Source organism: Protopterus annectens, chromosome 10.part0 (genome assembly GCF_019279795.1).
Source record: "Protopterus annectens isolate FY-2018-M chromosome 10.part0, PAN1.0, whole genome shotgun sequence".
In the NCBI taxonomy this organism is placed as follows: domain Eukaryota; kingdom Metazoa; phylum Chordata; order Ceratodontiformes; family Protopteridae; genus Protopterus; species Protopterus annectens.
In genome coordinates this window covers 155,707,124-155,720,431 of record NC_056744.1, presented here as the reverse complement: position 1 = coordinate 155,720,431, position 13,308 = coordinate 155,707,124, and the positions used below count along the sequence as shown (strand labels likewise).

At 36.7% G+C, this 13,308-nt stretch overlaps 1 protein-coding gene across 1 annotated transcript in view; it reads left to right on the top strand.

Moving 5' to 3' along the window:
- The first annotated feature begins 2,883 nt into the window (after window positions 1-2,883).
- The window catches only part of FAM20A (FAM20A golgi associated secretory pathway pseudokinase), a 1,212,293-nt gene continuing 1,201,868 nt past the window's right edge, over window positions 2,884-13,308 (top strand). The window contains exon 1 of the mRNA XM_044085124.1: window positions 2,884-3,508. Within this exon, the coding sequence (XP_043941059.1) occupies window positions 3,156-3,508 (353 nt within the window). The 5' untranslated portion in view covers window positions 2,884-3,155. The remainder of the gene's footprint in view (window positions 3,509-13,308) is intronic.

Here is a 13,308-nt window from a genome sequence, read left to right as displayed (position 1 = left end):
AATTATGATTAAGGAAAGAAATTCATTGTTGCTGTTCAGTTTAAGTTTTCCTTGCATCCTTTCAGCATACCTTTCCTGACCAAGACAGCACAGTAATAACCACTTAGGAAATAACTCAGATAAACCAGGGCCCAAGAAGCCATAGGGTTATAGGTGTTCTGGGATGCATTTTAGAGCATTTTCCCAACCTTTTAATCCAATGGTGTCCCAAACAAAAACCACGAGTAAGAAAATAATTTGTCTTTTCTTTTTCTTTTAAGGAAGACATAAGTTGTGTCCAAGGCTTAATGTTCAGTAATGACAAAATATTAGCTCACAGCAAACTAATAAGCCATTTGTTGTCTGGATATATAGGTCCAATCTGGGAATATGGCCTGCCTCCCTAACACACCTAAAAAAGACAGCCACTGCCTATGCATCCCTCTGGTGTTAGACTGGGATGAAAGCAAAGGTTCAAATTGCCACAGTCATGTATTTCAGGTGACTGCTGACATACACATGACAGCATGCCTCCTCGCTCCTCAACCCAAACTGTTAAAGGCAGGTACCTGTATACATGCCTGAAGTGTGCACTGCCCCTACACAAGCTATAGTAACCTTCTTTGTACACCTCTGAGGTCTGTGAGAAAAGTAAAAGAAGCAATGACCATATTGTTCTCTCCCAAACAAAAACTGACTGTAATGAAAATTAAAGAAGCAAACCCCTTCCCCCCGTAACCTGCAGCAGCCTTCTGTACATACACATCTGAGCAGGACTGGTTTTAGAATTGGTGCAGTTGAGAGCAAAAGCTATTATCAGTTTTATCATAACAGCGTCAGCCCTGTTCAGGTTAAAGAGCATAATCAGAAAATTAATACATTTTTTTCTCATTTTTCCCTAACCAGCAATAGCTTTTGTGGGGCCCTCACACCGTCAAGGATTTTTAAGGGAGCCCCCTGTATTAATTTATACAGTTTGGGGAGTGGGGGTCACCAGACTCCTTGAAGGTTGAAGTGTCTGAATGTTCCGCGATATATTTTATGCATTACTTTTGAAATATAATTACTTGTTAGCTACATTTGTTACTGATACCCAGAAAAATAATGTATGTGTCTTGGTATTATTAGGGGTATGCAGAGATAAAAATCAGTGATATATTTTACAAACACACACAAAAGCAATACTAGTTTTATACTTATTTCAATAAATAGCAATACATTGTGCAAAACTGGTACTGCCGCACCTGATCAGCACATGCTGTTTAGCAATTGTCAAACAGCGGCGGGGGTAAGTCACTTTTATTTACTTTGGTAAGGAGCAATGCATACCTGTCACTGTCTCTGATTTCAGAAACCTTCCTGATTTTGGTCATAATTTTGATCTGTCCTTCGTAAAAAGTTTGATTTGCTAATAACTCATTCAGGAATGCAGACAGTTAATAATTCTAGGCATCAGAGGTTTATACCTCTTATTGTCCAAAAATGTATGCTGATGCAAAAGGTGTTATTCTTTTAACTTTTTTAAGTTATTAGAGCAATATTTAAAAATGTGTTCCTGATTTTGAACCTTTATTCTGGTATTATTTATGGCATTGTGCTGAATTCTTCTGCAAAGAAGTTGAGAGTTGTAGTATTTGGTGTTCTACCACTATTTATAAAACTCCCTTAAAGAAAATTCCTGAAAGCAGAAGCATCGTCTCTTCTTAAAATATAAAGTTTGCACTCAAATCAGTCACTCTGACCTACTGACCTCTCTACTACTTATCTTGCTTGTGTTCATTATCAGCTTTATCCTAACAGGGCCATACCAGAGCCTTGTTCAGGCTAAAGAGCATAATCAGGAAATTAATACATGTTTTCCTCATTTTTCCTATCCATCAGTTGTTTTTGCGGGGCCCCTACAGAGTCAAGGATGATTAAGGGGCCCCCTTGCAGCCACTGGTATTGCAGATATTTAAAGCTGGCTATGTTGTTGGTTTAATGGTGAGAAGGTCCACCAAGCAGGGTTAACCAGAGGCACTATGTCAGTGGTAAAATATTTAATGGGATTGTGAAGTCTACTACTTGATAAAACACTGTTACTATAACCAGAAATATCTTTGAATTTTAAAGGAAATATAAATAAGAGTTATTACCCACCTGGTTTATTATGTATACAAAATTGCTGTACTAGCTTTTGTTTGTTTTACATACATTACAAAATATCAAGATAAAATAACTTGCTGTGGTTGGGGGCCCCCAGCGACCACAGGGTTCGCTGGTGCCTAAAGCCGGCTATGTGAAAGGGTCTGTCACATTGTGTTAGGAATTTTTTAACTGATACCTATAGTAACTACAAAAGAATCAAATTCATTCATTAAAAGATCTTTTTTCATAAGCAAAACCAGCATATTTTAACCATCCTATGGCCTTCCTTGTTGAAGTTGTTAGTATGTGTTCCACATTTTGCCCATTTGCTCCACATTATGAGGGCAAATGTTCCTCATTTTGGAGATGGAAGGTTGAGAGATATGCTTAGGAAAATGACTGACAGCATTCCCTTGAAATTGTAAAGTAAGGTACAGGCAAGAATTTGAATACAGCTCTTTAAAATTAGACAGATTAGTTTAAAACATACTATCACATTACGTGGTTCAGGAACTAGTTATTACCTTTGTGGCAAAATACCGTGCTATAATATTTAACCGTTAAAACTTTAAAAAACTTGCATCAAAATGTTTTTTTCATAAAACTCTATAATTAATAGGTCGAGACACAGACGCACTCGAAAGCTTGCACCACACATACAATTACGTTTTGCTAGACAGTTATAATTTGATGAGTTGGGTATGTCGCGTAGGCTTTTATTAAAACTGCGCTCACAAATCCAACGTACACGGTTTCTAAGTCAACAGTAACGCCAACCTAAATTTCACAATTACTGGTTACCCTGCCCATTAACCCTGTCCCAGACAGACGTGTCTCTGAAAAGTTGAACCTAAAGGCTGTTTGTTTTGTAACGACGTGTTTAAAACAAGTAGCCAACACCATCGCCTTGGAACTATGCCTCACCTGATAAGCTACACGGCTCTTCATTTACTCAGACGGAAGCATAGAGAGTGCGAAGGAGTGATTTCATTATCTTTCTCTGTTAGAAAGAGACCGGAATCACTCAGTGACTCCTACAGGGTACAGTCATGAGGAAAGACAGGCTTGTTATCACGCTTCTGTGCGTTACCCTGCTCAGCGCCGATCTATATTTCGTACTTTTACCAGAGATTAAAGCTCGCCTAATTGGAGCCGGGTGCCTCTGTGAGGAAAAGCAGGAAGCAGTGCCAACGGGACTAAATTTTACTCTGGACGATGGTTATAAGAAGGGTACACAGGGACCGAGTAGCGCCGTACTGCCAAAGTTATCAAAACTACGGTTACTGTTTGCACATCCGCTGTACCAACCCAAAGCCACGAAAAGGCTCAAAGTTCGGGATTTCCTTCTGAAACGGGACGAAGCTTTGCACAGTTTCTCCAAGAAGATGGCACGATGCAACAGGTGAGTGATTCTCTGGGATTTGGATAATCTAGCAGAGTAATGGCATCTAACGAATCACTGGAAACATTTTCCTTTTAGGTACTACTAAGAAACTAAAAAAAGTTAAAGAGAATGACATACTCTGCAGTATTAAGTAAGGTGACAGTTGCTGTCAACTTCTAAAATAGTACTGTAATTCGGTTAAAACTGAATATAGCAACAGGTCAATATGTTCTGAACAGTAAGAAGTCTTAACCTCTATTGCCGTGTATTACTGACTGACTTTAAACCGCAGTGATTTACCAGAAAAAAAAAATGTGCGAGGAACATGGTAAAATATTTGGCAAAATCAGGGTCATTTGAGAGGAGTAGTGAAGTCCTTGCCCTGTACCTCTTTAATACTTTGATCACTGCTGATGTCACTCCGAACTGTGAGACATATGTCAACATCTTAACACCCAATATTTCAAAGTTTATTATTATACTTTGATCACTGCTGATGTCACTCCGAACTGAGACATATGTCAACATCTTAACACCCAATATTTCAAAGTTTATTTTATTTAGGCGTTACCTAAATAAAATAAACTTTGAAATATTGGGTGTAAACACCTAAATAAAATAAACTTTGAAGTATTGGGTGTTAAGATGTTGTATGTCTCACAGTTCGGAGTGACATCAGCAGTAATCAAAGTATTAAAGAGGTACATGGCAAGGACTTGTTATAAATGACAGTCTGGGCGGCCACGGTGGTGCAGCAGTTAGCGTTGCCGCCTCACAGCAAGAGGTTCTCCGGTTCGATTCTCGGCTGGGGTGCCGTCTGTGCGGAGTCTGCATGTCCTCCCTGTGGTCACGTGGGTTTCCTTCGGGTGCTCCGGTTTCCTCCCACATCCCAAAGACATGCTGTAGGTGGATTGGATACTCCAAATTGGCACTAGGTGTGAGTGTGCCTTCTGTGGAAGGTTGGGCGCCAGGCTGGCACCTCAGCACCGTAAAACTCCACTGCCAATCATGAGCGGACAGGTGATCCACTGTGGCGACCCCTAACTGGGAAAAAGCCAGAAGAAGAAGAAATGACAGTCTGAAATATGACCACCATATACTGCACACAGTTAAATCAACACACCGGAAACTAGGCTCCCTTTATTTATTGATTGATTGACATTTGTTAACTGGGAGAAGCCACTGGGTCAGTGATCCATTTTCAGTGGAGGCCCCCGGAGAAAAGCTCCACAAACACTGTATAATACTAAGAAAAAACATACACATACACTCAGGGCCGGTGTTAGTATTTTGGGGGCCCCCAGAAAATGTCAAGTTGGGGGGCCCCAGGCACTTCCAGTGTAAGTATCACCCTGTCACTGCCACCCTTCCTAAGGAATCCTTTAGTTCATGTTGCAAACTTTTAGGAGTAGTACATACAGACTGACCTGTAGCTATAGTGCTCTTGCATTACAACAGGTCAATATAACGTACTATGTTGGCCTATCCCACAAAGGGACATTTACAGTTACTGGCATTTAGTTGCAACAATGATACATCACTCTATGTAATTGTCTGGAATTGGGTGAAATGCATCCTAGGTCTACTGTTTCGACCCCCTCCACACATACATCCACACACACACACACACACACACACACACACACACACACACACACCCTTCATTACTCCTCTCTGTTTCCCCTCCATGTTGGGCTCCCCATATGATGCACATTACTTTATTTTTTGTCTTTCTTTTCTCAAAATTTTCCTTATTCTTCAGCTTTTCAAAGACACCATAATTTTCTATATTCTCTGAAATGCATTTTTAAGTTTTTTTTTTTCCTTTTTATACAACCTTTTCATTCAATGACTGAATAAACAGGAATTATGATCAAAGAAAAATTCAGTGTTTCTGTTCAGCTTTAATTTTTCTGGCATCCTTTCAACACACCTTTCTTAACCAGGACAGCACAGTAGTAACGATTTAGGAAATAATGCAAATAAGCCAGGGTCCATAGGGTTACAGATGTTCTGGGATGCACTTTACAGCATTTTCCCATCCTTTTAATCCAATGGAGGCCTAAACTAAAATCATGAGTAAAAAGAATTTCATTCTTATTTTATTTTTTTTTTTGGCTTTCAAAGAAGATATTAAGCTGTAAAGCACAATTTTCCCCAATGGTACAGGATCCAATGAAGGCTGTCCCACAAAAGTAATAGTCCACAAATAATCCAAATATAATCCAAAAACGTACAAGATTAGGTAGTGCGTATAAGATTTATTAGCGATACAAAAGAGTTTAAAAATTCGCTTTCATTTCCAACACGGGAAACTTCATCAGAATAAAATGCCTTTGTCCTGACCAACTTTTTGTACCCTAGTTAATTAGGTTTAATTTAACACCTTAATTGAATAACTGCATTTAAAGAGACAAAACAATAATTTTTACATATACCTATTTCCATAAAAACAGGTATTACAAAATTTGTACAGCAGCAAAAAATATATATATATATAAATAACAAATAAAAAACATTTCATAGTAATTATCTATTGAGTCAAGTGTATATAATATTGTGTAATATAAAAAATGTATAAGTCTATATTAATCAAAATTTCTATACATCAGTCTAGTATATGAATGTGTAAGAAGTTGTATAAATGTTATAAAACTATCCATACTCCATAAAAGTAAATGTTGATGAAACAGAGTATATTGTTCAATAAATAATTGATCAAATAGTAAAATTCAAATGTTTTAATAAATATCTTAAAAGAAAATAAACATTATTAAAATTGTATATTTCATTTTATTTCTTTGTGTTTTTGTTTTTACTTTGTTTTATTCTGTTTGCCCTTAGTTTTAGGGCAGGTAAAAGGGACACATGGTCATTCATCCCTGGGGGTGTATTGGAGTCTAGTCTCAGTTGCCAAATCAATTCCCGGTAACTGAGTTGGTTCTCCCAATCCCCCCCCTCTATTGTTCCTAGGTACTGTTTCCAAAATCCAAAACTTAAAGTAAGCTCCCTTGCAAGAAAGTGTATGGCGGTAAAGGGCATTAGTCTCCTTCTTCTTGTTTACATCGTACATGTGTTCGTACATTCTCTGTCGTAGATGTCTTTCTGTTTTACCCACATAGTGTCCCCAACATAAAGTACAATAAGCCAAATATACTACCCCACTAGTGTAGCATGTACAGTATTGTTTCCCTTTAAACTTGATGGGAATAGTTGGTAACTGTAGTTCCTCTTTGTTGGCTATAAATGTACATTGGGGACATCTTTCACATCGAAAGGTACCTTTCTTCCTTTTGTCTTTCACTTCCTTCTTTCTCTCAAAAATAGCTTTTAGGTTAGGTCCCCTTCTGAAACTATAACATATACGTCTATCGAATATTCCTGATCTATTGGGCATACTCTTAAAAAACTCCCATGTCCTGTTAATAGTTTTCCTTATTAAATTAGTGTTAATATTGTATGTCATAACAAGAAAGGGAGTATTGGTGTTAGTAGTAGTAGTGTTACCAGCTTCATAATTGATAGACTCGGTGTTAACATTTAACACATTGTCTGTCCTAACCTCCTTGTTGAGTAAAGGAATGTATTTGATTCCCCACCCTTTAGTCACTTCTTCCTTTAAGGGAGTAATAATGGAATCAGGATAGCCCCTCTCTAAAAATAGTTTGTGTACATATTCTATTTCTTCGATAAACTCGGTGTATCTTGATGTCATTCGGGCCACTCTGACCATTTGTCCCTTGATAATGTTCCTCTTTTGTAAAGGTGGGTGGTTAGTACAATAATGGAGGTAAGAATTAGAAAAACATGCCTTTCTAAATATCTTAGATACATATATTCCATGTTCATAGTCTTTTCTAATAGTAATATCTAAGAAGTGTATTCTTTCCATATTTAATTCATATGTAAACTGAAGAAATGTAGTAGAGTTGTTAAAGTGATCCAGTGCCCTTAATGCCTCATCTTGTGTACCATTCTACACTATCAGTATGTCATCCAAAAAGCGAAAGTATTTGACTATATTGACCATGAATGGTGAATTGAAAACAAAATGTTTTTCCCAAAAAAGCATAACAATGTTGGCATAAATGGGGGCACAAGCTGCCCCCATTGCCACACCATCTAATTGTTGATAAATTTCATCCTGGAAATAAATAAAATTATTCTTTAGTACTATTTCTATATTTTCCAAGATTAATCTAAATTCATTGTCATTTAAAAATTTTAATTCTATTAACATATATTCAAACCATTCAAGTCCTATATTATGCGGAATCACAGAAAATAAATCTTTGACATCTATTGTTAGAAATGAATAATGTGATTGAAATGGTAATTGATTAATTTTGCTTAGTAAATCCCAAGAATCAATTAAAATGTGTGTATATAGTTTATAAAAAGGCTTTAATTTACTATCAATATAAATAGCCCGTGGTTGTGTTTTTGAGCCTTCTGATGTTACAATAGGCCTCAAAGGTGGATTTTCAACACTTTTGTGAATCTTGGGAATACCAAACATAGTAGATAAAAAAGGTTTTTCCACTTTAGAAAGGCATGTTTTTCTAATTCTTTTGAGAGAAAGAAGCAAGTGAAAGACAAAAGGAAGAAAGGTACCTTTCGATGTGAAAGATGTCCCCAATGTACATTTATAGCCAACAAAGAGGAACTACAGTTACCAACTATTCCCATCAAGTTTAAAGGGAAACAATGCTGTACATGCTACACTAGTGGGGTAGTATATTTGGCTTATTGTACTTTATGTTGGGGACACTATGTGGGTAAAACAGAAAGACATCTACGACAGAGAATCTACGAACACATGTACAATGTAAACAAGAAGAAGGAGACTAATGCCCTTTACCGCCATACACTTTCTTGCAAGGGAGCTTACTTTAAGTTTTGGATTTTGGAAACAGTACCTAGGAATAATAGAGGGGGGGGGGTTGGGAGAACCAACTCAGTTACCGGGAATTGATTTGGCAACTGAGACTAGACTCCAATACACCCCCAGGGATGAATGACCATGTGTCCCTTTTACCTGCCCTAAAACTAAGGGCAAACAGAATAAAACAAAGTAAAAACAAAAACACAAAGAAATAAAATGAAATATACAATTTTAATAATGTTTATTTTCTTTTACGATATTTATTAAAACATTTGAATTTTACTATTTGATCAGTTATTTATTGAACAATATACTCCGTTTCATCAACATTTACTTTTATGGAGTATGGATAGTTTTATAGCATTTATACAACTTCTTACACATTCATATACTAGACTGATGTATAGAAATTTTGATTAATATAGACTTATACATTTTATATATTACACAATATTATATACACTTGACTCAATAGATAATTACTATGAAATGTTTTTTATTTGTTATTTATATATATATATATATATATATATATATATATATATATATATATATATACATTTTGCTGCTGTACAAATTTTGTAATACCTGTTTTTATGGAAATAGGTATATGTAAAAATTATTATTTTGTCTCTTTAAATGCAGTTATTCAATTAAGGTGTTAAATTAAACATAATTAACTAAGGTATAAAAAGTTGGTCAGAACAAAGGCATTTTATTCTGATGAAGTTTCCTGTGTTGGAAATGAAAGCGAATTTTTAAACTCTTTTGTATCGCTAATAAATCTTATACGCACTACCTAATCTTGTACGTTTTTGGATTATATTTGGATTATTTGTGGACTATTACTTTTGTGGGACAGCCTTCATTGGATCCTGTACCATTGGGGAAAATTGTGCTTTATTGGTTCTTTGGTTCTTTCCCCACTCTTCCATTTTTTTACCTTTTTACTGGTTGAAGATATTAAGTTGTGCCCAAGGCTAAATATTCAAAGCTGACAAAATAGTGCCTCACAATAAACTAACGCTCCAATTGTTGTGAGGATACACAGGTCTATCCCAGAATACTGCCTGCCTTCCTAACATCCCCCCCAAAAAAGAAAGTCACCGTCTAAGCATGCTACTGGTGTTAGATTGGGCTGATAGCAGAGGTACAAATTGCCACAGTCATGTATTTCAAGTGACTGCTGACATACATACGCATAGCATGCCTCCTCACTCCTCACTTGTAGCCCCCAAAGGCAGCCACCATTATACATGCCTGAAATATGGCTGTGATGAAAGTGAAAAAAATAATTACAGTAACGTATTGTACTATATTGATCCTAGACAGTAAACTGCCTATACAGAAGTTATAGTAACCTTTTTTGTAGACCTGTGAGGTCTGTCAGAAAAGTAAAACAAACAATAACCGCACTGCCCTTAGGCCACATATAAGCTATACGTAACTCTTGTACACACCTCTAAGGTTTGACTGTAATGAAAAATTAAAGAAGTAATAAGCACACAACCCCCAGCCTCTCTCCACCCGTAAGCTGCAGTAGTTTTCTGTTCACACACATATCTAAGCAGGGCTGATTTTAAAATGGCTGTAGTTGATTATCCTAACAAGGTTGTATCACAGCCCTGTTCAGGTGAAAGAGCATAATCAGAAAATTAATACATGTTTTCTCCTCATTTTTACCAACCAGTAACAGTTTTTGTGGGGCCCCCATACAGTCAAGGGTGATTAAGGGAGCCTCCTGTATCCATTTATACTGTCTGGAGAGTATGGGCCACCAGACTCCTAAAAGATCTAAGGGTCTGAATGTTTTATGATATATTTTATGCTTTACTTTTGAAATATAATTACTTGTTAGCTGTATTTTTATTGATACCCAGAAGAATAACATATGTGCCTTCCTAGTATTACTGAGTGTGTGCACAGATAAAAATCAGTGATATTGTTTACAAACACAAGCATAAGCCATAGCAATATTAGTCTTGTACTTATTTCAGCAAATAGCAATACACTGTGCAACACTGGTACTGCCACACCAGATCAGTGACTGCTGCTTAGCAGTCATCAAGCAGCATCAGCGGTAAATCACTTTTATTTACCTCACTGACCTTCCCTGATTTTGATCATAATTTTGCTCTTTCCTTTGTAAAAAGTTTGATTTGCTGGTAAATAATTTAAAATTACCGGGAGTCAATAAATCCAGACATCAGACTTTTATACTTGTTATCGTCCAAAAAAAGTTGTTAATATATTAACTTTTTAAGTGAATTAGAGTAATATTTAAAGTGCATTCTTGAGTTTGGGACTTTATTCTGCTATTAGTTTTAACATTGAGCTGAATTCTTCTGCAAAGAAGTTGAGAGTTATTGTATCAGGTGATCTGCCAGTATTTATAAACCTCCCTGAGAGAGAAAACCATCCCTAAAGATTAGAGGCATCAGCTTTTCTTAAAATGCAAGGTACGCACTGAGATGGGTCACTCTAGGCTGTTTTGCTCTCTAATACTTATCTTGCAGGGTCATATCACAGCCATGTTCAGGTTAAGGAGCATAATCATGAAATTAATAAATTTTTAATCCTCATTTTTCCCCAGCCAAGAGCAGCTTTTGTGGGGTCCCCACACAGTCAAGGATAATTAAAGGGCTCCCTGCAGCCATGGGTATTCCAGGTATCTAATGCTGGCTATATTGTTACTTTTAGTGGAGATAATGTCCACCAGTAGGGTTTTTGGCACTACATCAGTGGTAAAATATTTTATGAAATTGTGAAGCCTGTTACTTGATAAAACACTGTTACTATAACCAAAGATATCTTTGAATTTTATAGCAGATGCAAATAAGAGTTATTATCCACCTGGTTTCCAAGTATACAAGATTGCTGTAATACATTTTGTTGGTTTGACAGACATGTTTCAAAATATCAGGATGACATAACTCGCTGTGGTTGGGGCCCCCCCAGAAACAGGGGGCCCCCAGCGACCTCAGGGTTGCTGGTGCCTAAAGCCATCTATGCATACTCTACAAAAGAAAAATGATGACCCATGATGATCAGAAGAAATACAGATATTACAACATAATATAGCAATAACCCACACCTGGGTGTGGGTAATGCTGGATTTACCCATGGTTGGTATGGTTTGGTCACGAGGGCGAAGCCCGAGTGGCCAAACAAAGACAACCGTGGGTAAATCCAGCATTACCCACACCCAGAAGTGGGTTATTGCTATTATACAATGGTATTATTTAAGAAAAAAAATACTTTTCTTAAATAATGGCATTGTATAATGCCTCCTTGCTGCCCTTCCGCAGCTGTCTGGTATTATGCGGCAGTTCTGATGTACTGCGCATGCGTATGCTTACGCAGTACATCAGAGCTGTGGGTGGAAGCAATGGAGAAAGCAAGATCTCCGTTGCTTTTTACAAACTGTCTCGCTATGTTAAAGGAGTTTAACATAGCGAGACAGCTTTAAAAAAAGTAACGGAGAATCACTATTGCTTTTTTTAAAGCTGTCTTGCTATGTTAAAGGAGTTTAACATAGTGAGACAGCTTTAAAAAAAGCAACGCAGAAAGGAAGATCTCCGTTATTTTTTTTAAAGCTGTCTCGCTATGTTAAACTCCTTTAACATAGAGAGACAGTGTCTAAACAGCAATGGAGATCTTGCGTTCTCCATTGTTGTAAAAAAAAGACTTATACTAATGGAAAAAGTCCGGGCGACCGGACCTTTTTCCATTAGTATAAGTCTGATTTACAACGTGCACGCTGACCAATCAGCGTGCATATTTTGGAATATTAATGAGGGGTCGTTGTATAAAAAGTTAACTCATAGTAATAGTGATACTGAATAAAATATAATAATTGCAATATAATAATGAAGCTGATAAAAATAAAAAATAGAAGGGCAATCAGCAAGAGGCGAAAAGCAAAAATATACACTTCTTAGCTGTTTGATGAGGATTGTATTTTAAGTAGCAATAAACATTTTATGTGAAGCGGGATAGAAAGGATTATGGTGGCTTGAAATTTGTTGTACAAGAGCAGGTGGGGTTGTTTAGAAAATGTTTTTTTTTTTTGCAGCAGATTTAAAGCCTTTGAGTGAGGCAAGTTGTGTGAGGGGATACATATATATAGATTTATAGGATCAATGGAGTCCTTACAGATACTGCAAGAAAAACATTAGCCACCATCTTCTTACTGCCGACTGTCTTATATGCTGCTTCTATCCTAACAGACATAAGCAATATTTAACTCTTGGTACAATAAAGTAGCTAATTAATTTGCCACCAGTCTCCTCATAGGACCCACTGTCGTCTTAGCTTAAAGCTATTAAACTGGCTTGAACTGCACAACTGTCTAACATATTCACAACTGACCACAGTACACAAACTCATTCATCATCCAGAAAAAAATGCTCTGCACTGCAAAACTTTTTACTACTCTGCTGTCCAGCAGGGGACCTCCTTTATAGTGACAAAGTCTTATTACTTACAAATAAGTCAAATAATGTTGCAAGAGACTCGCTGTACTCCCATTGTGTTGCTAAACTCTGGAATAGTATCCCCATGCAAATAAAACTCTAAAACAAACTCAGTAGTTTTAAACCACTGCTTAAACATCTTAACCAATTCTGGTGTTGTACATGCTCATCACAAGGTTAAAACATATTCACTGTACAGTACTATCCAAATACTCTCCTTAAACATACCATTCTCAACCTCTTACTGAAATGACAAAATTTTTATACATAACTGCTGCCTGTACAATCCACTAAGTTGCACATGTGCTTTCTCTTTAGTAACTTCCACCTCTGTGAAATCTTAGAATGTATATGCAGAAATGTTAACTACTGTTGGTATATAAATGTAAATAGAAATGTAACTACTCAGTGTTTGTTTGGAACTAATGCAGTGTAAGCAGATAGCGATTTTCTCCCCA